Here is a 26,967-nt window from a genome sequence, read left to right as displayed (position 1 = left end):
TCCAATAACTATTTTGAGCTCCCATTTCTATTTAGAGCTCACTTGTGTTTTTAGAGCCCTAATGTCTGTTTAGAGCTTCAAGTTATATGTATTGCTCCCATTACTATTTAAAGCTTCTTTGTTATTGCATGTTTTCTGCAAAGTATTATACATGTATTATAATGACTGATGCTGGCCCTTTTTGACCCATATCCGACACTGTTGTCCCATTTCATTTAATGTTATGTGAATCACAAATGTTGCGCTAAGTTGTTTCTTATGTTTGTATACTTGATGACTATTAGGAATATGTACAATAATAGTAAATATGGTTATACACATGTTATTAATTACGTCTGAAGATTAAAGGGTGTGTTTGCATTTTTTGTTGTTGTCAGACTTAATCCTTGTATAAATTTGTATTTGGGACAACAGGGCTTAATCAATGTGCGTAGAGCATCTTTCCAGGATAGCCAGTGCAGTCCGTTCGGGCTAATAAGGGTGGACACTTTTCGGTGGATTGTTTAAGCGTAAAGGAAGTAAACAAAAATCCCGTCTATACGGGAGTTGTCGTCCCTGATAAGCCTGTGCGGACAGCATTAAGCCCTGTTTTCTCAGAGTGCGGCTCATTGTAATCCATGTTTGCGATTGAATAGGAATACTTAAGGGTATTTACCATAAACTCCCTGGTTTAATAAAAGAAATTTCTGATGTAAACACCATCACCAGCACATATTGGGCATTCCACACTTTATAGCCGCTTAATTTTCCGAGCAATTAAAACATACCAACATAAAATCATGTAAGTTACCTTTGTACCCATTGATCTCCATACTCAAATACTGTAAACTTAACTCAAAAACAAAAAATGACAGAAAAAGATCATGTCCCGAATAATATTACGTTTTACAGTATAGACTTCAATGACTAGTTTTATTCCAAAATGATATTTTAGCACCGCTCTGTGAACAGAGGGTTTAATGCATGTGCGTAAAGTGTCGTCCCAGATTAGCCTGTGAAGTCCGGACAGGCTAATCAGTGACAACATTTACCGCTTTTATGATATTTTTCGTTTTAAGGAACTATGTTCTTAGCAAACATTAATTTAGGCGGAAAGTGTCATTCGGACCGCTTATCTGGGACGACACTTTTCGCACATGCATTAAACCCCCTTTCCACAGAGCTAGGCTCATTTAATTTGCGTTAATCTTTCATCTTTACTTTATTTGTAGAAACCATACGATCATCCTACTGGTTCTACCCTGGGTTTTTTGTCTGAAAATATTAAAATTAATACACACATCAATGTATTAACATTACAGACACTCGCTCGTTGAATCAATATTGCCTTGAGCTAAGCGAAAAGACTTTTCAAACACAAAAGTGCGAACACACTTACACTATTATTTAAGGGCTAACTGTATCCGATAATTAAAACCAAAATCTTGATCCGCGAAACTAAATGACTGATTGACTGAGTGAGTGACTTTGTGATTGAGTGAGTGAGGGAGTGAAGGAGTGAGTGTGTGAGTGACTGACTAAATGAGTGATTGATATGCATCTTTTTTTAAATGTATTCTTCAACATTAAGGCATAATAATGAACGTATCGAAACTACTTGAAACGCATCCCTGGGTTTTCCCTGTGCTTTGTGTTGGAAGCTTAAAGTGATATTATGGGCATCTAACAGTATGAAGGCGTCTATCGCAACCGTTATGTTTAATTCTGGTGTTTTCACTTCATATACACTTATATTTATTAATGCAGCATCAACATACTAAAAACAATATGCTGGAGAGAGCAAAATAATCCATTTGAATGTCAACCGTAATTTCGTTTTGACAACTGACGACAGAAATGATTCGATGAACGATGTGAGTCTAAATGTAGTTTTCATGCAGATTCGTTTTTATCCCATTTTCATCGCGACATTGACGGTATAACACGTTGTGGAATATACTTGCTTGTGTTCAACACTGTGGAATATACCTGTCGCGTGCACGGACTACTTTTTAAATGACGTCATGCGATATACGCTAAAATTAGGTCGATATTGTTTTATTTGGTTTATTGATCGAATTATAAGGTCACCCATTAAAAGAAAATGTGCATATTTTGCAGAAAAATATATATATATATATGACATATTCACCAAAAGAAATGTTGAAATAAAATATAAAATTACACGATTTTTGTTTTGTATTTTTGTATTTATATTTACTTTACCACTGAATGATTTTTCATAAGAAACAAAGTCGACAAAACTTAAGCTTCAAAATTATACGACTTTCAACCTTTTAATCTAGTCATATGACATAATTTTTCGCCATCCGTATAATGAATCAGCTGATTGATGGCGTCATAAAATGACATACTTATTGCGTCATTTTCCCCATTTTTTTTGACGATTTATTATAAACGCGACTTATTTCACATGTTTTCTACATGTACTGTATGTCGACATATCTGAATTGTCAATTGATCACATTTTCCTTATTTCGTGTAATGTGCATTTTTTATAACCAAAGCATATACTTTTGACATTTAACTTAAATATTAAGAATGTACAACAAGCCATACACATATCGCACAGTTCACGAATAATCTGCTATGTTTGCTTTCCTATTTCACGTTAGGCATAGAGCTGTGTAAAGTATAAGATGGTAAAAATAGGGTATGTAAGTCTCGTCATGTGACCACCGATATTTCACGAGATCTCCAACTTCCGGGTACATACAAAAAATCAGAATGGCTATATCAATAATGTACTGGTCTAACTACGTTGAATCGCACGTTAAATTAAGTCGAAAGAGTGAAGCATCGGTTGAAAGCGACAGGGTATTGAAATTCTTTATGGACGAACTGCGTGTAATCCGTGCCAGCGTCCAGGCTTCGATGAAAAATACATCATACAATGTTACGGTTAGTTATTAGTCCAAATAATTAGACGTAAGCTACCCCGCTTATGTAAATCGACCTCATATTTATAGGAGAAGGTTAGTTATATACATCCGAATTACTATGACAAAGTAAAATGCTTATCGTACTCGTAATGGTTTTAACACTTTTTATTTTCTCATTCTGATTTTGTTCTATATTTTTCATTAGATTCACCTTGAACCAGAGGACAATGGTGTGATACAATCATCGACGTGTCAGTGTCCAATGAGGGAATTCAAATGTCATCATGTGGCTGCTGCTTTACTGTTTGGGTAATGCATAAAATTACATATATTTGTATTGTTTATGTTTTAAACATGCTGTAAATATACTCAGAGAAAATAATTATCTGTTTACTATTCATGATACTTTTTTCAGCTAACAATTACATTTGTAAGTTTTTCATAATAAACACAAATATCCTCACAGGGAATGTAGAGGCAAATGCTTATGTGTTACTATAAGTATTAATTATGTCTTGTATGTATTAAAGCTTTTAAAAGTTGTTATTAAATTAATTCATGATACAGATACAAGAGAGCGAGCAAAACTGACATTAAGTGTTCCTGGATCAAGCGTCCGAAATCCGCACCACCCAAGAAAACTGTGACGATGGCTGAAATGTATCCACCAAATCAGCCTGGATACAGGTAAAGAGCAAAAGAATTTTAAAATGATTAAAAAATGTCATCTCAAAGCTATTATTTTGAAATAATAAAATTGTGTACTGTATATAATTCTTTTTCGAACCATCCTAGATCTATTCATTAACTCATGAGAATAATTGTTTTCATAATTATTTTTTAATGCAATGTACCTTTTTTTACTCGTTACTCAGGGCTCTAAACAGATCTGTCTCAGATGATGACAGAACTTTTATTTATAAACAACTTGGACAGTTGGGTCGCTTTACAGGTTCGCATAAGTGGTCCCTGTTAGAATGTTTTGTTCCTGTTATCATGATTTTTTCCTGTTAGCATTTTTGGTTACTGTTGAGCGGTTCCAGTTAGTATGAGTATTTCAGGTATGTGCTTTAAAGCGTTTGAATATATATGTATATGTTAAGCAATAATTTTCACGTAAAAAAATTATGCTGTACAAATAGTGAGATATTACTTATTAAGCTATCTCATTGGCAATTATGTAGTTGTGATAGTATGACTTATAAATAATAATTCCAAAAAATCCTTGGTATGTCAAAAATTATCAATACTACATGACGATCTAGATCTGCTACAGTATTGGAAGGGAAAGGTGCGGCAGCTGCCGATTGTCTCTTTCACTTTCACAATAATCCGACAGTATTAATCGATGTTGATTACGTGTACCTCCGAATCCTGCTGGGTTTCAACGGTTTTTGATGATTCATTCTAAAAAAAATGCGTCAACGCAGTTAATATTTTCTGAGTCCGAACATTTTATTTTGTTCGTGTATGAACGCCAATTGTTAGACTTTTTTCTGTTTTAATGTTTATATCTTGGCTTTCACAGTTTTGTGTCATCATTAATGACAGTTCACACAGTATTCTTGCAGTGTAAATTTATTTTGTGTTGACTCATTCGCTCATTAAAAAGGGCGCGAAAATTAAGCATCATAGAAAGCGTGGGTGTATTGAGTGTTTTAACAAGCACACAACACGTCAGGGATTGGCGCATGTTCGGAGGCAATATTTCATCAAATCTATAAATATTCACTTATGCCGAAATTTATTTGATACAAAAGAAAAATGGCAAGGTTTGTGTTTAAGAAATTATTGAGAGCTTTTATCGTAAATATTTACCAGAAAGTGCTTTAAAAATGTTATAAACGGGATTATTGGGTAATGAATATAAACTTGAAAAGTAGCAAGTATGCAGTGATAGATTCGGGTTAAAACGGATGTTTTGTGGAATTAATCGTTCGAGTTGGGATTTTACTATCTCTGCGGGAGAGACTTAACACTTAGGAAGGGGGCTTATTCCGCCTGTCTGAAAACTCGAAGGGGGTTTGTTCCGCAATGGAAGGGGGTTTCTTCCGTGTATGCAAAATGTGAAAGGGGTTTTTTTCCACTATGCCGTTTATAGGGAAGGGGGTTTCTTCCGAAGGGGGTTTATTCCAGTAATCAGTTTGTACAACTAACAATAACACTGGGCCACTTAGATAAACATTGGACCTATTAGGGCCAGACAAAGGCTCTCTTACTGTTTATTAGGGGCCATAAAAGATACACAGATAAGTGCCAATTAGAGCCCTCCCATAAACTGTGAAAACATTCTTTGATTGTTACAGTAAGTGGCAGATTCCTGTTAATTGTGTTTCAATATAACGAAAGTATTTCTTCAATGATACCTAAATAAAAATGACTTTAAAGTTTCATGAGTGTTATTGTAATTCCTTTGTAATCTGCAAAAACATGAAACCTAGAGATCCTATTTGGGGATTTAATGATAAAATCACAGAAGGAAATAAGGCTAAAACCAAGTGTAAAGCATGTTCATGTGATGTATTGCCCATTTTCAGAGTATTTCCCAGGGCGGGAAAAACAGGCATGAATTCATTGTGCAAAGCAAGGTCAGGAACCGAAATCCCCACTGTAAATACATGTACCTTCAAGTGTCAAAAAAATCATCTAGGAGCTTTTTTGATATTTAAAAAACAGTGGTACAGGCAAAAACTTTACAACAATATCCTACTTCTTTTGAAAAATAATGACTTGTTGCGGGGATTTGGGGTTATTCTTCATCAGCCCACCGAGTAACGAAATCCCCCATAATATGGTTCTCAAGATCATCTCTGATGACACCAAGTATTGGTTGTACCCACAGGGGTTTTTAACCTTATATAACAGACGCCGAATATCGGCGTCTTCCCCCACCAAACTAGGCTGGTTTCCCCCCCCCCCCCAAAAAAAAAAAAATTTTTTTTTTTTTTTTTTTTTAATAGAAAGATGTGTCTCATGATTATAATATCTCAATTCTATTTCAATTTAATCTTGCCAAACGTAATAAATTTTGAAAAAAAACAATGAATATAGTTCAAACATGTACAAATGTATTGTAATAATGAGAAAGTAAGTAAACAAATCCCCCAAAAAGGGAAACGCCGCGAAAATTCCCACTCGCACATTTTTTCCCCAAAGTGGAAAATCCCGCGTAAAATTTCCCCCACATAAGGGCTAAAGGCCCCTTCCCCCACAACCAAAAAAAAACCCTGATCCAGGAAATAAACTCAAGTGTCTCAATAAGCATCAGACTTTTGCAGGAATCTAGCTTAAATAAATAGAGTGTAAATATTTATGTGTGATATTTTATGATAAACATGTCAGTTAAATAAATACTGCACAATTTGTTTTACCTGTATATAAGTACCATTCCAATCTTGGCGGCTAGTGAACTATTTTAAAAGCACCATTACTATGAAACCCTAATATAAAGCATATCACAGTGTTCCACAGAAATGATGCTGATGATAATTCAGCATGATGATTAGATATTTCTAAATTCCATTTCCACTAACGACGTAAGTTACAATTCAAGCTCAAGGACTTTGAACAAACTTAGAAAAATAACACTATTCCACTGTCAAACGGTACGAAAGATTGATTTATGCAATAAATCGTCTACTGATCCCGTGTGAGCCATCTCGCTCTCTGTTCAATGTTTGTTATATGTGGTTTTTCTCAATTTTTAGCAACACATTAAAGTAAACAACACGGTGTAAAAATTCTTCCGGATGTTGACAGTTTGAATATTATATATATATATAACCCCAAAGAAAACAGAATGTACAATAAAGAAATCATAGATTACCAGAGCGTTTTACAAGGACGTTTACGAGGGGTTTATTGAAACGGTTTACGAGAATCGTAGATCCAATTGCAACCACCCGAGTTACGATATCGTTATATTTACGATACGATATCTTATTGAAACGGTCAATCAATCAATCTATCAAATCTGCCGCCGAATTCCGGCAGCAGTCCCCCTCCTGAAAAGCATACTTTTTTCCCCTTTTGGGGGGAAAAATTCCCCCTAAAAAAAAAAAAAAAAAAAAATTTTTTTTTTTTTTTTTTATTGAAAGATGTGTCTCATGATTATTATATCTCAATTCTATTTCAATTTAATCTTTTCAAACATACTAAATTATGAAAAGTGCAAGGAATATAGTGCAAACATGTACAAATGAAATAATAAGAGAGTAAGTAAAAAATCCCCCAAAAAGGGAAACGCTGCGAAAATTCCCCCTCCTAAGGGCTGCGGACCCCTTCCCCCAAAGTAGTGTGAGGGCCCTGTGTGTCAACTATTGAAACCAAACAGTCTTCTGTACAATGTTTTTTTATTTAAAAAATGTCTATGTGTGAGGTAATTCAAATGCTTTCTGTAAAAAACATGTAACAGGACAATTGGTAAAATCGGTAAATATTCACAGTGGTCATAATTGGCGCAAGGGCAGGAGCGCAAAACGCATGGAAATTAGACCTCTTCCCAAATAAGTAATTCAACAGTATTCAAAACACAAGTAATGTGGTTTTCTAAGTAGGAACAATTAGAGACATTCTTTTAAAACACCATAATTGTTACATTCTTTTAAAACACCATAATTGTTACATTCTTTTAAAACACCATAATTGTTTGAAAACAAGCAAATTCATTGAATTGACATTTCCTGCAAAATAAAGTTTGTTAATGGATGGGTTCAAATCCCTTGGTATATGGAATTATCCAAAAAATATATTTAAGTGCAGGGTAATTGTTTTTATGCATTGCAATTCTCCTCATTGATATCTATACACCCATGCAGTTTAATATTGCAATATTGTAGTGTATCTGAGATATACCCCTTTAAAGCTACACAATACAAAAACAACAAAGGGCAAGGTTATGGTTCTTGTGCATGGCATTTCTCATCATTATTATCAATACGCCAGTAAAGTTTTATGTTGAAGTCTTGTATTGTATCTGATATATAGATGGGTTTTTTAACAAAGGGATATAACTCTTATTTAAGAAAGTGTACATGTAGGGTTATGGCTCATGTGCATGGCAATTCTCCTCATTTATATCTATACACACATGAAGTTTCTTATATAGTTTCTGAGAAAAAGCCTTGAAAAGTTTTGTGACAGACAGACTGAAGGAATGACAGACTTACGGACGGACAGATGGACAGACAAAGCCAATAGTTTATAGTTATAGTTAAATAGTTTATAGTTAAAGCAAGAGAAGATGTTATATTGTCTACTACTACTTAACAAGTAATATATTGAGATTGAATGTAGGCTGGGAATGTTCTTATATTCATAACAGTTTTCACATTTAAAACCATTATTTTTCCTAATACCCGTGACTTATTTTCAGTTCTTTTGATCAATGTAATAATTTATAAATCTTATAAGAAGGTTAAAAGACCTTACACATGAAATAAAATTAAGTTTGAATCACAATAACAGGGATGTAACTTATGACAAACCTAATAATTCATCCTTCTGTCTATCATGACTACCCTCAGTACTGCAAGGAGCTAACTACTCACATATATAGTTGACTTTTGTTATAGAATACTTATCTAAAATAGTATCTTAACATTTGGCATGCAACCATGTAAAAAGAACGCATGTCAAAGTATCTTAACCCATTTCATTGTGGTCATTACAACTTACATGATACAACTCGTAGGCACAATCATTAGTTTAACATTTTTAATTTGTTGTACCAAGATTGCATTAATAAATGTACAGTTAAATTGTTCAGTCTTGCACCTTATTGCCTGAGTTTTAAGACAATAAGATATATATTTGTGTGTATTGATAGAGCCATTCATAAAGAGTTGGGTTTGTAACATTTTGGCTGTAAAACATTTAGGCCTTGATTTAGTATGCAAATTTCATGCAAGTCAACATGTCACACACATTGCTGCCAATTTATAAAAAAAATAATGTATATAAAATAGTTTTGCTTCATATTTCTTTGAAAGGTATGGCATTTGACATTACCGTGTTTATATGTTACCCACTTCCATTGCACAGATTGTATTGTTAACTTGTTATATCCAGATTCTGAATTAAAGCAACACAAGCACGGCATATTATGAAATTTAACATTTTAATAAAGTGCACCTTTTTATATTATATACCCTGTTTTGGATTTCCTCTAACAAAGGAGACCTTATTTTAAGCTCAACAGTTTAGATTTTGTCATGACCAGTCAACTTACTACATCAGTTCAAGGGAAACAACTCAAAATACAAAAGTTTACCAAAGTTCAATCTCAAGTGAAACAAACATTTTGCTTATTGAGACCAAGTTTGTCATCAACTGATTATAATAAGTGCATATATTTATGAAACTTGTTAGCTGACCGTTGGCACTAACAACTGAAAACAGTAACCTGTGTCCTAGCAAATACGCAATCAAATTATCAATATATTATTTGGTTGACATAATTATTGCTTCAAAATACAATATTGCAGTGCTTTACTTTGCTAATAGATAGTTTAAAATAGCAAGATTACGGACATTAGCAACATCCATAGATTGTACGGGTTTCGGACAGTACCGAAGAGGTTTCATCAGTTACTGCTCATGTTAGTACCAATTAGAAATCAATAATTAAAAAACCGGACTCATGGCGATATAATAAACGCATATCAATAACAATACAAATAGTATATATTCGTAATGCTATATTTTATCCCCTTTGCGCACAATAAGTCACTGTTTAGCATTTGGTTATTTCTATTCGATTTTTATTGCATATGCACATTTTTAACTGAATTTAAATTGGCAATTTATCCAAATTAATTCCGCATTATGCAGCAGTCTCAATTTGCAATTTGACTAACGACAGAGAGAAACATGTACTCTTAAAAACCTACCGAACATTTCGTGGGAGATTCTTCAACAATACATGTTTATGTTCTATGCCGGCCAAAGCTTAATTATTTTGAGATTGGTTGTGTTTTATTCGATTATAAATACATAAATTGATGTAACACACCCGTACATTCTGAAATACCCCAAATTGTAATTCTCCCAACTGAGTGTCGCGTGCCGGTAATTCTTATGTTTAAATGGCGTCATTGACTTTTAATGGAATGTTCCCACGTGCTTGACTGCGTTTTTGGATAAAACTTTTAATGTGTAAGCCTGTTTCTCTGTTTGTGATATTTGTTAAGCTCAGTACTCAAATATATTATGACTGAAATTTAGCAGTGAGATTCGGACTGTTTTATGTTGTACAAATCGTCAAGCATAACAATAAATGACCATCATGTGAACAATGGCTGTATTGGTTCCCGGCAGCCTTGACAAATAACAATAGCCCAGGGCTTTTCATCCTTATATAACAGAGGCCAATATTCGGCTCCTTCCCAATTCTAAAAAGCCTTATTTTTTCCCAACTCTGGCTGAAAGACTTCCCAAAAAAACGATTGAAATTCCCCTGAATATCAAAAAAATAAACACAGCGGATAGTGTTTTGTAGCCAAGTTACTATTCGGTATAGTTTTACTGGTCTTGTAGATGTTTGTAATTTCATTGAAAGCTTCCACGAGCGATAAACAAAGATGAAGGTTTATTTTGCGTAATTGTTGTCTGGTATCGATTTTTCGCTACCAGTTCAGTTCAGGTATTTCCCCACTACCGCTAAGCCGAATTTTAATTGTATTTGTGTACCAGTCTAGAACAGAATATTGCGTAGTACGGGTTTTATTGTCGGTTTTTGCACAAGGGCGGCAAGGGAGGTCACCAGTGTCATCGCTGAATTTTCAGTTTGAAAATGTCACATAATGGTAAATATTACCTAAAATCAGTTAAGAAACGAAAGCTCCTGGACTTTTATTTTACTGTTCAAAAACTGCTGTTACCTGTTGAAAAGTTTATCTGTTTGAAAATATAGCTGGCCAATCTTTGAAAAGAACATTTCCAGGTCATTAATTCATAACAAAAATAAAGTTCAAACCATTATTGTGACTGTTTAAAATTGATTAAATGATTTACCTGTGATGAAATGCTTTAAAAGTTTTTTTCCCAAAATGGCCATTTATCGCGCTTAAATTTCCCAATTTGCAAGGCTAGGGCTTCTTCCCAATTTCCAGATGAAAAGCCCTGTAGCCGATTGAAAAACTGTAAACGAGGTTAGGAGCCTGGCATTCTATACATAGATGGTTACGTCAATTACACTATTGTCGGTAAGACCGGCGTGTACACAATGCCTCAACTGGAATAAACCAAGGCGACTTGCATCAGCGGTCAGTGATGCGTAGCAAATCCTCTCGCTATCAGTAGATCAGATAACCGATAATTGCACACAGCAAACAATGGCAGTATTGGTGACGGCATTGCGCACACGTGCGGCAGATTATCAAAGGAGAAAATATAAGAAAATGTCGGCGATTTTGTTTTCGCTTTGATGTAATCAGAAAGCGATATCAAGCATCGTAAAGCGACAAAGTTGACTACGTCGCCCTCTAGGATGATCCCTGCCCAATTAGACGTTATTTCATCATCTCTTTAAATAGTTACAAATGCCAAAATGTATTTGATACTTAAGGAAATATGTTTGTGTATCGTAAATATTTACCAGCATTTGCTTTAAAACTGGAATATATGGGACTATCGCGTAATTAGTAGCGATATTAACTGTATAATATGAACAAAATAAAACGTGTTTATATATGCATATTCAAACAATAGTTATAATAAGCTGATAATTAACAAAACAACAAAAACGTCTTCACGGTCTTAAATATTGATGTGGCTTCAAACTGCTAATTTTCTCAGCTTAAATATAATAGCAAAATCAACATGCAATTAATTTATAAATCCACCATATGCTGGAGCCTTGACTTCTTGTATGTGCGAAAACATAATTACGTGACCTTGTTTATGTGTGAAATACATACACTACGGGCGGAAAACAAACTTAATTGGCCAGACACATTAACTTTGATTACATGTATATGCTAATACAATCCGCGCACAATACATTTATTATGATTTTAATTATTATTATAATTGTTCTTTCAAAATTTGTTAACTACATGTAACAAATAATTTTAAAAAGATTTTTTCTTTCATGATGCGCATCGACTCGGCATCATGTCGTGGATCGCGGCATGCCTCGGCGGACAGATGCGAAGCTTCGCGGCTAAATGCGACTTGCCGACGCATACTGACGCGGCTTCAACGACTGACGCGGCATTGACTCGTTTCGCCTTGCCGCCGCGGATCACGAAGTACGTTTGTTCCGCGTTGGCTGTACTGTATGTGCATGTTTAATAGCATTTTTTAATTCATATAAAACAAGTTCTGCTTAAATCTCTTCTTACAATCAATACTATGTCAATCTTTGCTTAATAATATCCTTTTCATATGCATGTTAAAGTGGCCTTTTCACAGATTTTGGTATGTATTGAAGTTTGTCATTAAATACTTTATATTTATAAATGTAAACATTGGATCTAAGAATCTCAAGTAAAAAACAAGAATTCAATTCAAAAAGAAAAAAAGTAACCCACAACTGGGCTCGAATCATTGATCCCTGGAGACCCGGATTAAAAGTCAACCGCTTTTGACCACTCAGCCATCCATGCTCACACAATAAGGGATGTATTTTATACTTTATATAAGCAATCCACGTAGAATCACAATATATAACGACAACAGAACTCTCCAAATTATTCAATCGTTTGGCGTTGCAACACTTTATAATTTTCAGGTGTTTAAATCGTCAAACGATGCATATAATGGATATTTTAGAGCATGGTACATGTAAATGTTCAGTAGTACTGTTTCCTCAATAAAACAAAAATTTGCGAATCTGAAACAACGGCCTTTTAAATTGTGTTAATTAACCAAAACATGAAAGACCCCGTTATACTTGCAATAATCTATATAATTTTAAGTACACAGTTTTAACATGTTACTTTTTAATGTTATGAATTTAATACAGTAAATGATTTTTTTTTAATAAACTACCTGGAAAACATATACAAATGTAAATATATACACTTAAGTGTTTTTGTTATGTTTTTGATGTATTAAACTATATTAATTTTATATTTACAGTACAGCAAAAGCGGCACAAACATAATCCGCGGCTACGCCACGGCCAGATTATTAGTATGCGGCGGCCGAATCGTGTGTTGACGCGGCGTATCACTGGGCACTCGGCATCGATCCGCGCAACGACACCGAGTCTGTATTAACCTCGCGTACTTTCAGGGAGTAAATCCGCCGCATACGTACGCGGCGGTTCGAGTGAAAAGATATCCACCTACATGTACATACATGACTGTATGTGTCGCGTAGAATTAATTACGCGCAACTGTTAATGTTTCGTTCGATTATCATTATTAAATTTGTAATCCGAAACACCCTTCCGAATTTTAATGCTAACGCGACATTTGGCAGATTCTAGCGTCAAATAAACAGTGCTAAAATATCCTTTGTATCATAAAAAGCGCGCGAAAATTATGCAGACATGTAGAACGTCGTTTGGGAAGTTTGGGTGTATTTTGTGTTGTATAAATACATCACGTAAGGCGTAAATCGCCTGTTCAGTGGGGAAAAAAACGCCCCGATTAGACGTTATTTCATCATCTCTATAAATAGTAACAAATGCCAAAATGAATTTGATACTAAAGGAAATATCGAGAATGTTTGTGTATCGTAAATATTTACCAGTATTTGCTTTAAAACTGGAATATATGGGATTATTGGGTAATTAGTAGTGATATTAACTGTATAATATGAACAAAATAAAACGTGTTTATATACGCATATTCAAACAATAGTTATAATAAGCTGATAATTAACAAAACAACAAATAGGTCGTCACCGTCTTGATTATTGATGTGGCTTCAAACTGCTTATTTTCTCAGCTTAAATATAATAACAAAATCAACATGCAATTAATTTATAAATCCACCATATGCTGGAGCCTTGACCACTTGTATGTGCGAAAGCATAATTACGTGACCTTGTTTATGTGTGAAATACATACACTGCGGGCGGGAAACAAACTTAATTGGCCAGACACATTAACTATGCTTACATATATATGCTAATACAATCCGCGCACAATACATTTATTATGATTTTAATTATTATTATAATTGTTATTTCAAAATTTGTTAATTACATGTAACTAATAATTTTTAAAAGATATTTTATGTCATGATGCGCATCGACTCGGCATCATGTCGCGGATCGCAGCATGCCTCGGCGGACAGATGCGAAGTTTCGCGGCGAAATGCGACTTGCCACCGCATACTGACGCGGCATCGACTCGTTTCACCTTGCCGCCGCGGATCGCGAAATACGTTTGTTCCGCTTTGGCTGTACTGTACCTTAAATCAATGTGTACTTTTCAATATCTTGCAACAGGTTTTGTTTCCATCTTTGAAAAGATTGCCTTGAATTTCTTTTAAAAACAGTAAAATAAAATATGTTAAATTGAGTATTTAAGACTTTCCTTATATTCAAAAAAGGCCAGGCCCTTTCCCCCAAATCAGAAAAAAAAAACGTTTCAACATGATATCACATTCAAGTTCCATGGTTTTTTTTTACTTAAGTTAACAGTTTATTGTGACAAGCACAATAAAGTAGAATACGCGTATGGATCTGATTATACAAAGATCTGCTAATATAAAAGTCAATTCATGGTTGTCTTTTCAAATGATAATCTGATCTGAACTACTTTATACAAGACTGAACTCCAATTTGCTAACATTCATTTCCGTTACATACTTTAATGTGTAAATTTCCAATAAATACGTGATGTTTGTAAATAAAAATTATTCACCATTATCAAGTGATATATGCATTTCTTTTATCCTGCATAGCTACATGATGTCCATCATTAAATTTGATTGTTTTTGTCATTTTCATGATAATGACATACGCGACAGATGAGCAAAGCAACGTACAATAATTAGTCTGTTGTTTTTCAGCGACAACTTGACATGTTCAATCTGACAAGCTACGGAATTCATAATCAAAGTATAACCATCTTATTGAGTTTATTGGAAAAGCATGGCATTTTGGGGGCAAATTGTGGTCAGACTTCCGGGAACAAAAAATACTTTTTGCCATTGACAGGATGCAAGAAGCTGCAATTTTCAACAAAACAATGATCACTGCTTTATATAGACTAATCAAACTAAACCTGCATTACAGAAACCACGTGCTGTATTGGCCATTCAGAGCACGGCATGAATGAACTTTAAAACCTGCTAAGGGAAGTTTTATAGCTTCGGCCATGCAAACTGGATCGAACCTTCGTGGGGCCAATCATCAGTGTCATGATGTGGTTTAATGTATTTTTTATGATTTATTATATGGAATACAAACACTATGAATTTATTATAAAAAGGGCCTACCACACTTGCATCGTTGGTGTTGCAGAATGGAGCTTTCTAGTCCTTTATTGGATATACACAAATTATTACCGCGTTGTTTACTGCGTCAATATTTTATGTGGTCGTGATAATCGCTGCTTTTAGATCAATTCGTTCCTCCGAATTTCGTACCAAAAATGTAAGCAAATTCCTTATCCCAACTCGGTGATAGCGTCGCTCCTTTGTCAAATAAAAGAAAAGGTATAAAATTTCCTAGAAAATAATGCCAACTAATATCAGTTGTTGCATAATCACATAAATTCACTTAACAAGAGACACGGTTGCTACCTTTAAAATATTGCTAGGGATATGACTAAGGAGCGAAATGGTTTTGAGTGAACGGAAAGGGTACATTATTCTTAACCTTTCAAAACGTTTAAACGATAGTGTAATAAAAAAATGATCTCCTTTAAAAACGTTAGCACTGAAAAATTTCTCCATTGTCATGAAATATCAGATAGATAGTTACTGAAAGGGCCAAACACAATGAAAAGGGCAAACCAGTTTCGTAAAAAGAACAAATGATGCCATTTTTTCGTTGAGTAAAATAAGAGCCAAATGTCATAACGTAATAACTAGAATCAATAAGCAGTGTAAATATATATTTTAATTATAATTCAGTATAGGTGTAGCCAATATGCATATAGATCTAGGTGTACAAAAGCCTACATTTCTATCATATGCAATCAAGAGATTTCGTAATTTGTGTGTGATGTTCCAACGCTGAGACGGACAAGCAAACCACAACTGAAAGCGGGTAGTCTGTACACTTGCGGACCATATTGATAGAACATAAATCATATTAACAAATCGTTAATCAAATACTATTATTTGAAAGCGACTGAAAATAAATAAGTTAAATGCATATTAAATAATAAAATAAAGTGTACCATGCGCCCAACTAGACCTACGAACCGTTATACATGCCGCAACAACTGTTACACTGATCTTTTTTTAAACACCTTTTATTATAGCTTTGTATATTACATATGAAATATATACCACTGAAGTTTGCTTGTACATGTAGGCGTAGTAATTTATACGTTCAATACTTTCATCTGTTATTAATTGTATTAATTATATACAGGAAGGCCAGAAAACAGTACTATTTGTTACCTCCACCGTACTTATTTTAAAAGTTTTTTTTCATTTATTTTTAAAGAAAATTTTAACTTAATGTTTGAGCATGTTCCTTAATACACATATTCATGTATAAAACAATATCAGATGCCGGGCCATATGAAAACAGCATGATGCATTACTGCTTCTATGTAATTTACAGTGCATCAGATTAAAAAAAAAATACATATTAAGTGTAAGTTAGCGCAAACCTGTAACGTTTGTATGTGATGAACAAAAATCCGTATCACTGGAACCGCTAAGACATCGTAAGTGTCATCGGAATGTGGAAAATGTGCACCAAATCCCTCGCTATACAGAAAGTATAATTACTGTGTGAGACTAACGGGCCGCGTGCATTAGTTTGGTTCAGGGACGAGGGCATATTTTCATTAATACACATATATTTTCCCATAAAATTACAGCAAATAATGGGAAGTTCCAAATTTAAGTCAATTCAGTAAAACAAGTATAGCATGTCATTAACCACTTCTTCTCATTTTTGTAATACATGTACATATATTTAATTACAATATAACGATGTTTCTTATTTATTGATTTACCAAAAGCTGACATATCCTCCTTGGTAAGGCATTTTACTTTAAAATTCCTCAATGGAAGTGCATTGGTCAGTTTTCAGATAAGCCTGTGCAGTTCGCACATGCTAACCAGGGACAACACTTTCCGTCTTAAATGGACTTTCATTTAGAAGAGACCTCCTTAAACGAACACTTCCATAAAAGGGAAAGGTGTCGTCCCTGATAAGCCGGTGCGGACTGCACAGGCTTATCTAGGATGACACTTTACGCATTAAGTCAATTTCTCACAGAACGCATCCCATTTGTATTCGTGTATGTTATTCAAATCATTTTACTCTTTTATATACCGGCATCTAAGATTTTTTTATTAGATATATGTTTTTATTAATGTGTTTTAGGTTTCTTTTTTTTAGGACCACTCATTCCATAAATGTCTATTTACACATATTCAAGGTTAAGGTAAGGCTTTGGAAGATCGTTGACCTTATTGCTTACTTTGGCCATTACACGACTCATGGTTCTGAACTAATAGGACTTACTCTAGAATAAGAGGTCGTTTAATGATTGCTCATAACACGTATATTGTTGTGGCGTAACATTTCCCCTTATCGTCTGTGTTTTTTGGAAACTGCATTAGCCATATTTGGTATTTGTTCGGAGACCGAAACACGTGGGAAAATTGGGGATGATTTATCGTTGATGATTATATACGCGATTGTATTAATTGATTATATGCGTGTATGTCATAGATAATTGCCCATGTGAATATTATGTATACTTTGTTGATCTGTTCCGTGTAAAATACAGAATGTAGCCTCGTTCAGAAAACTCCGGGCTGCATGCATGTAGGTTAATTATCGTCCCAAATTAGACTGTGCAGTCCGCACGTTCTAGTCAGGGACGACACTTGGGCTGCATGTATGTAAGTTAATAATCGTCCCAAATTAGACTGTGCAATCCGCACGTTCTAGTCAGGGAAGACACTTGGGCTGCATGCATGTATGTTAATTATCGTCCCAAATTAGACTGTGCAGTCCGCACGTCCTAGTCAGGGACGACACTTGGGCTGCATGCATGTAGGTTAATTATCGTCCCAGATTAGACTGTGCAGTCCGCACGTTCTAGTCAGGGACGACACTTGGGCTGCATGCATGTAGGTTAATTATCGTCCCAGATTAGACTGTGCAGTCCGCACGTTCTAGTCAGGGACGACACTTGGGCTGCATGCATGTAGGTTAATTATCGTCCCAGATTAGACTGTGCAGTCCGCACGTTCTAGTCAGGGACGTCACTTGGGCTGCATGCATGTAGGTTAATTATCGTCCCTGATTAGACTGTGCAGTCCGCACCTTCTAGTCAGGGACGACACTCTCTGCCTACACAAGATTGTCTTTTAGAATCGACTTCCTTTAAACGCATAGTTCCATAAAAGCGTCTCTGATAAGCATGGAACACAGGCTAACCTGAGCGACACTTTACGCGTATGCATAAAACCCAGTTTTCCCAGAGCGAAGCGTAAGGTTTCCACGAGGTTCTTGTTTTTGTCCAAGTGTTGACTAAATTATACGCAGTTTTTGATGTTACATCGTGCTCCAACAATTATCGTCCAGTGATTTTCTCACATACCATGCCTTGTAATAAGATATTATCTATTATCTTCTTGCAAAATATGAAACATGCATCCGCCGTTCAAATGAAAAAATAAAATAAAAGTCTCTTCAAAATTGACTTAGGTGGTTTCCGGAGAACACAGACCGCCATATGTCTTAAGAAGTCTGCATTGTTAAACATTTGATACGATGACACAATATTGAAAATAACTATATGGACATGCTTAGTACGTATTTATTTAAGCATCTTTTTGTGCAAACTGAGCTAAATGCTTGCTCGTGTGCACAGGCAAATCTGGCACGACAATTTGCGCCTAAACTGGATTAATTTAAGAAGCGACTTCCTTTAAACGAAAAATACCATTACAGCGAAAAGTGTATTTCCTGGAAAGCTTGTGCACACTGCACAGGCTTATCTCTGACGGCACTTAACGTACACGCATTAAATCTTGTTTTCCCAAAACTAGGCTAATTGCATGTTTTTAGATTGGGAGATTACACACAAAAAACAGTTGCAACTTGAGTATTAACACATTAATCCACTGGTATATTATTATTGATTTATGTACCGGTATATTAAATTATTGTAGTCATATAGCGTGTTTGTTAATAATGTCGTCATTAACCATACTCCTAAGGTAAAATTATAAGTACATGTATTTCTATGATCTGAATAATAAGCACGCAACAATCGAAGGGTTTGATATCTCGTTTGATAAGCAAATATATACAATGAAAGCTCAATGTTTCCACGAGCTTTTTGTCATAACTGAATCTGACAAAGTGATGATAAATTATATATACGCAGTTTTTGATGTTACATCGTGTTCCACCAATTGTTGTTCAGGGTTTTTTGCACAGACCACAGCTATCCCTTCTGATCACATTCTCGCAAAATGTGTATCAAATTTGCTTCAAAATTGACTAAGGTTTATTCAGGAAAACTCTTACATCAATATGTTTTGAGAAGTCTGTGTTATTAAACAATATTTGTGTTATCTGGGTCATGCGTGTTGTGTATCGTGTTATTTCTTAAAAGTTGACCCAGCATTTGTAAAAATATTGCAAGACATATACATTTCCAAAAAGGAAATTCATTTCTGCGTTGAATAAGACCGAGATCGTGAAAATCGCTGCACGATTGATTAAGATATGGCTGTTCAAAGCGATGCACCCCGTTTTGGGGGGATTTTGAGTTGCATACCTTGTTATATATATATTTGATAGTGAAATATTTTTTTCAGAAAAGTTAATTTTTCGTTATAATATGATTATTTATCATTCAAAATGATGTTTTCACTAATTAATATCATAGCCACACGCTACCAACCTGTGATCAAGCGTAGAAATTTTGGCTATTGCTACAAGGAAAATTGTTCTTTAATGTGTTAACTTGATTTTTTTTTTCAAATATTGTACGAAATATTTGTTGATTTTGAAGGTGTATGGGCATTTATATGATCTATAATATATGAGTGCACATAAAGCAATACGGTAGTAATTACTAAATATGAGAACACAGCCTTTTAGTACACACACAACTACTACAACTACACACACAAACTGTATTGATGTTGAGAGTTGAGTGTTATATCTCTCAAGCCTTTTCTTTAGAGATAAAATTATTTCATGCTGAACACGCAGTTAATATCGTTGCAAAACGAATTGTAGTATCCCTTTACATACCCAATACTTCCCAAAATTAACAAGAGTGCCAAACTGTCACAAGATACGCCCGTTTGAAGGTTTTGGACACCATGCTAAATGCTTGAAATGCACTAAGTGACTCGTGACCTAGTTTTTGACCCGGCATGACCCATATTTGGACTTGATCTAGATATCATATAGACTTCTTTTAAACTTCTGACCAAATTTGGTGAAGATCGGATGAAAACTATTTCAATTAGAGAGCAGACACCATGCTAAATCCTTGAAATGCACTAAGTGACCCTGTGACCTAGTTTTTGACCCGGCATGACCCAAATTCGATTTTGACCAACATATTATCTAGATACAACTTCTGACAAAATTTGGTGAAGATCGGATGAAAACTACTTCAATTAGAGGGCAGACACCATGCTTAATGCGTGAAGTGCACTAAGTGACCTCGTAACCGAGTTTTTGACCCGGCATGACCTATATTTGAACTTAACCTAGATATCATTTAAACACAATGTCTGACCAAATTTGGTGAAGATCGGATGAAAACTACTTCAATTAGAGAGCGGACACCATGCTAAATCCTTGAACTGCACAAATTAGAGAGCGGACTCTGCTGTGAACACCGCCGCCCGCCGCCCGCCCGCCCGCCCGCCCGCCCACCAAGGGTGAAACTATTATACGTCCCGTTTTGAAAAAACGGGCGTATTAAAAGTCTACTGAATAACGTATTAATGCAAATGTGAAAACTGTTTGTAGATTGCAGTTTTCTATTTCGAAACGTTTAAGGCCTACTGACAGGGAATTGTGTATTTAAAATGTATTTGACGCTTACAAAGGTCAGCAAAGGTGAAAAGCATGGTTAAACAGCTACGCCGAAAAATAAAATTGTGTTTTTGTTTTTATAGATACCAATTATGAAGTAGCAGACATTCTTTTGATCAGTACAGCAAGACATACGGCTTGTCACAGGATGCATCATATTACGCTGAAGTATATGCATGTCTTAAATTAAAATAAATTTCATATCTGCTTACGTTAAAATAAAATGTATGTCATATCAATTACAGAATATAAGTTATGAAGTGTACATGAAAATTCACAACTTTTGACCTTGAAATCTTTACATTGGACAGAGAAGCATGTGAATTGCACTACACAATACGTGCAAAAATATGGAGAAGTGAGAATTCTAATATCCCACTTATTTTGGAGTCATAACACTTTACATATTATAAATCAGTTACTTTTAAACCAAACACATTTATTTGTAACTTTAAAATTATTTTCACAAACACTTAAATAGGTATGATGTATCTTGTTTTGAGTCAAAATACAACTACCATTTAGCTGAAAGGAATTCTCTGGGAAGGGGTGTATCACTGAATTTATTCAATGTGTATGATCTTTTCCCAAGTTATTTGCTTTGTTTCTCAATAATAGGATCAAATTAGCAGTGAGTGCTTTGTGTGAAAGATCTATTAAAGAACAACGTGTTAATATGCTTACTTCCTTTTGTTCCCTGACACTTTTTAAGGTTGGAATTTAAAACTGTTAAAAAATTGGAAGAAGCATACTTTTAATTACAATGCAATTTAAAAGCTATTTTTTAAAACAATAGGAACATATACCAATCATACTATTTCATCTGCTGTGTGTTAAACACATTTAAACAGCAACAGTATTCCTTAATATTCAAGATATAGTGCATTATTTGAACCCCCATATTTAATAAAAATAACTATTTCACACTAATCTCTCCGGCCCCCATTTCAGTTTTATGCATGTTCTTTTTCATTATTAATTTAAATTATTTTAATATATGGAAAAATAAAATTAAATGATAAGTTTCAAAATGTAACATAACGCACACACAACGCACATTTGGGGCATTGTTGGATTTATATAATGATCGAAATTTGTACCACATTTCATACAATCTTAAAAAGGCAGCCATCTGGATCAACAAATCAATAGCCTCGAGTTATAATTACCGGACACGAATATTTGCTTACCGTCTGTGTCAATCTTCGGTCATTTCCGTATGTATTCGTTAGGTGTCCGTTGCATACGTCATATTTATGTTGCAGACACGTGACTTAACAAACGGCCAATCTGAATTGTACATGTAGACACGTGATTTTACACGGCCAATCAGAATTGAAAACGAAACAATTATCAAAGCTTTCGTTGTTTATACCTATATTAAAAAACAGTCTTGCTTGGGAAGTCGAATATAGCAGACGTATTATTGTCGCGGGCGAGGCCCGTTGCGGGCTTCGCATGTATCTTGTTTTACGTTCCAAGCTTTTAATACTATAAAGTATAAATGATGTAAATGATGGCCTGAAACATGAATAAAAATCATGTTATAATTAACAAATGACAATTATAATAACAATTTAAATAATTCATTGTAATACATAATAATATGCAATACAATACAATACAATTACAATTCAAGAAAATACAATTATATAAAATAATATGCAATACAATGTAATTCAAGAAAATACAATTATATAAACATAGAATAATGCACTCACCAGTGACCTCAAGACTTATTGTAGAAAGTGGCAATTGGAAAAAGCCTACTACCTCTTACAAGGTTTTGCAAACAAGTGACCAAATGTTGAGTTATGATTTAAAATTATATAGATGACTATGAAATCATCTCACAATAAAAGCATGCACTGTTAGTAATTAAACTCACTCATACATCACAAAGTATCTCTCACACTGAACTTCTCTCAGTCTTGATTGGGTGAGTATTGTTAAAAGGATTAGTGTGAGAGTGAATACCCTGCTACATATATAACAAACATTTTGAAAACGTTGTGTCGTGTTAATAAGCAGAAATAATACGCAATGAAATCAGAAATGGACTTTGTCTACGTTTAAGTATGTGTTATGGTACAAAAGAACTTATCATCTTAACGTTGGCATGAACTAAATGTTGATCTTATATGGATTGCACATGTTTTAAGTTATTGAGTGGACCATATTTTTACATCAGTAACAGCGACTTACACTTTGACCAGACCTAGCTACACTGTTGTCAATGCGCAGTGTCATTATATTAGCATAAAGCAGAAAAACATTTGTAAATTATTATTTCTTATCCGTTTGACTGTAAACTCAGGCATCGGAGCCATATATCAATTAATAAACAGGGTATCAATACTATATAGTTTCACAATTTCAAAGATCTTTCAACAGAATAGCTTAAGTTGTTGTAATTGAGCTTACTTTCCAAAACAAACATTGTGATCTTTTTTTAATACAATACATTCCATCTCAGGATAACAAGGTCATTGCACAGTTAAGCTGTCTGGAAATGGTCCCTGATATATATAACATAGTCTGACTTATTCTGTTAATACCAGCATGTTCAAATGAAAATGACCAGGAAATGTGACATGAACTAAATGTTATTCATAAACTGTATAAATATTAATGAAACAGTTGTATGAATAAATATGCAGTACATTACATAATAAACATTAAAAGCGGTGGATAAACAACTAACAACTGAAACAAAACCACCTTACAACAATTTAACTTTTGTTTTAAATATCAGGATATACGACAAATCTATGCTTTTTAAAGACAGTTCTTTTGTTGTTGTCTTTATGCCCATGGTAGGGTGGCATTTAGCAGTAGGACAGTCTGTTCATCTGGACTTCAATTCTCCAAGCTTTCCGATATTTAGCTGATTTTTGGTATATGAGTCTACCTACATGATTTTCAGATGAAGTGTGAGTTTCGTTCCTGTCAATTGATTGTGATGAAGTTTTGGGCCTTGAATTGTTCTTTAAAATAACACTTCCAGATTTGTTTTCCAAAATGATTTCAGATACTGTCAAAGGCACCTTAACTTTGTCAAATATGAACGGACCGAAACTTGGGTCATGATGTTTTCAATTGGGATATAGCTGCTGTGTTGCTTACAATTTCAGTAGGGGGCATTGTGTTTCACATTACTGCAGGTATTGTTTTATACTGAACTACTAACCAAATTCATTCCAAATAAATGAATATTTTGATATCCAAATACTCGTTGACATTTCTTTATTCTAGATTTTTTTTGCAATTGTAATCATTTATAAACCCACCCAACAATTATGCAATGGGCAAACAAATTGTTGTCATTAAAACTATCTATCAATACAAGAAATTTCAAAGAAATATCTTTGATCTCCACTTCTGAAGAAGAAATAATTGTTTTTTTTTGTAACTGTTTCATTGGTCCCTACAACCAAAATGAGCTTGTAAGCAACAATTAATTTTATATATCTATATAATGTATTTTTATTTGAATGTTCATTAAAAATGAGTCAGGGACCAAAACTTAGCTCGCATACTCGCTAAATGCAAGCGACATTTATTGATAGTGTGTTGAAAAATATAAAGCTTGCAATTTTCTGTGAGTAGAAATTTCAGATTTCTCAAACCTTTTTTTCCATAAATCCTTTAAGAATTGAGAGATAAGTACTCTCTATAATCACGACTCCCATTTTCAAGATCAAAATAATGCTTAAATTAAACAATTAAAGTGTTAGAGAATTGCATAAACACATTAGGCCGCCATTGTTGTTGTTGTTGTTGTTGTAAGATTCAAGGGAAGCTACTCTAATACGAGCTATGGTTCGCTAGGCGCTTGCGGCTAATGAGCGTTTCGGTGATGGAGACTTTCTAAAAATCTTTCCGTTTGCACCATCAAAAACGTTCATCAATCATGGACAAATTTCTGCACTGCCAACTGGGCAAAGGAATTAAAAGATAAAAAGAAAAGAAACACTGTTATTAAGTGTTTGAAGAATTAAGAATGAGGTTACATGACTGAAAAATTAAAAGGTTGCATTTAGCCTTGAAAATGGCAACTGGAGTTCAAGCTTGTTTTAAACAATTTTGAGTTTCAAGTCACAATTGCTGAATATTGAATGTGTGTCCATGCCTATAATTATGGAGAAAACTGTTTTAATCCAATGATTATGCTTTTTAAAGTAGCCAAAATATATTACACAATTTTAAGCAATATGGTAGAAGAAATGTATTGTTTTAAATAAAAAATATATAAAATCCCAAATTGCCAGTAAGTTTTGCATTTTGCAAGTGAAAAAAATCAACTTGCAAAAAAATGCAAGTGCCTTAATAGGCTAAATTTGGTCTCTGTGAGTTGTTGAGTGGAACCCAATTTAAAGCTTGTACACCCACTGCCCCCTGCCACATCAAAAATTAATCCAAATCTAAGTATAAGCCCCAAAATCTTGTCACGTTTTTTGAAAATACTAAGTTCAACGAAAAATTAATCAGACTTAAGTCCATGTTGTGAAAATAAGTTGCTATATTTTGCCATTGGGCCTCAATATATGACCTGTGGACTTTGAAAATAGCCACGTGGTTCATGTTTGTAGCAATCCTTCCCATAAAGTATGTTTTTCCCTAGAGACTTTAAGCAAATACATACATTCATGCCTGAATTTATAAACCTAGTTGTGCTTGATTTAACTCTGAAGTTGTAATTAAATTAAGAAACAAAATCCTGAGTGAATATTTCTCTTTTAAAAAGTCATACCTAACATATTCAATGCTACCTCAGTAAGATAATAGGCATGCCATATCGTGACTTGAGAAGGCTGTATTTTGACCTTTTAGCAAAAATTTTGACCTTGATCTTGAAAGTATTGTTCTTAAGCATAACATGTCTTTTTATATTTGTTAACAGTTGTTTCAAGCTATTGTGAATTTTTTCAATGCATGAATCTTGCACGTGACACCCCATATTTGTAGGCTACCATTTCACACTCCTATCATGCATGGCAGACTTAAATGGGACACAGTGAATATTGTCCCACCAACTACATTTGTCAGACTATTCAAAATATAATAGTCGCGTCTACAATAATTATGGTTTCGAACGCCTTAAAAGTTCATTTGACCAGAGAAACATTAAAAGGCATATTATTTCTCACACTGTGTTTCGCTTTGTTTTCTGCTTAAAGAGTCAAAGCAACACTGATTTCTTTAGTTCAAAGATCCTGAGATTGCACAAAACAGCAATGAATTAACGATCGCCAGGTGTAATTGAACCCACCTTATCTGGATAAATTAAGTTCAGTGTCTTATCAGTAAAACACTCGTGCAACTAATACGTGTCAATGTCAATGTTGCCTTAACATTTTGAATATAAATATGATATTATGTTTTTGAAAGACCAGACGTAGCAAAGCCATCTGGCGTGGCGAGAAGTTCACCCAGTGCGCTTACACTACAAGTGCGACTAAACAAAAGTTTTGCCTACAGGAATACTTGGCATTGAACTACAGGACCTTGATTTTAAAATGAACTGTACTTGAGCAATTTGAGAAATTTCTCATTGACCATGCAGAAAAAAATATACATTACTTTATATATCTATATATGTACTTAATTAAAGGGTGTACCAAAAGCAATACAATATTAAATTTCAGAAATATAATAATGCATTAAAAGTGTTTACTAAATGATCGCTTAAAACACAAACCTTGTTGTTAAAGATTCTAAAAACAAGTATTTAGTAATTGAGGCATAATTGTTAAATTATTATTTTTTCTTTAGGATTACATCAATATAGTATTATTTCTAGTAACATAAATTTGCAAACATTGGGAAAAAAATATGCATAGTATCATGGAGTGGAAATACCGTCCATATGCCCCTTTAAACTGGAACTATGCATACTTTTGGGTCTAGAAAACAA

General features: G+C 34.2%; 1 protein-coding gene across 2 annotated transcripts; it reads left to right on the top strand.

Moving 5' to 3' along the window:
* The first annotated feature begins 2,652 nt into the window (after window positions 1–2,652).
* On the top strand, window positions 2,653–4,045 carry LOC127834869 (uncharacterized). Of its 2 annotated transcripts, XM_052360987.1 has the most exons (4): window positions 2,653–2,901; window positions 3,088–3,191; window positions 3,450–3,569; window positions 3,758–4,045. In XM_052360987.1, the coding sequence occupies exons 1-4, from the start codon at window positions 2,728–2,730 to the stop codon at window positions 3,894–3,896; spliced, it is 537 nt and encodes a 178-aa protein (XP_052216947.1). In that variant the 5' UTR covers window positions 2,653–2,727; the 3' UTR covers window positions 3,897–4,045. The 2 variants fall into 2 exon arrangements, with proteins under 2 accessions (XP_052216947.1, XP_052216948.1); XM_052360988.1 differs by having other exon boundaries at window positions 3,450–4,040.
* Window positions 4,046–26,967: the final 22,922 nt, after the last annotated feature.

Source organism: Dreissena polymorpha, chromosome 1 (genome assembly GCF_020536995.1).
Source record: "Dreissena polymorpha isolate Duluth1 chromosome 1, UMN_Dpol_1.0, whole genome shotgun sequence".
Taxonomy (NCBI): Eukaryota; Metazoa; Mollusca; class Bivalvia; order Myida; family Dreissenidae; genus Dreissena; species Dreissena polymorpha.
Note: the sequence above shows the minus strand (reverse complement) of the source record. Positions and strands in the feature narration are given on the sequence as shown.

Coding starts and splice junctions, on each gene's coding strand:
- LOC127834869 (XM_052360987.1), top strand. CDS start 2,728: ATGGCTATATCAATAATGTACTGGTCTAACTACGTTGAATCGCACGTT. Junction 3,192..3,449: donor GCTGCTGCTTTACTGTTTGG/GTAATGCATAAA, acceptor TTCATGATACAG/ATACAAGAGAGCGAGCAAAA. Junction 3,570..3,757: donor CCAAATCAGCCTGGATACAG/GTAAAGAGCAAA, acceptor CTCGTTACTCAG/GGCTCTAAACAGATCTGTCT.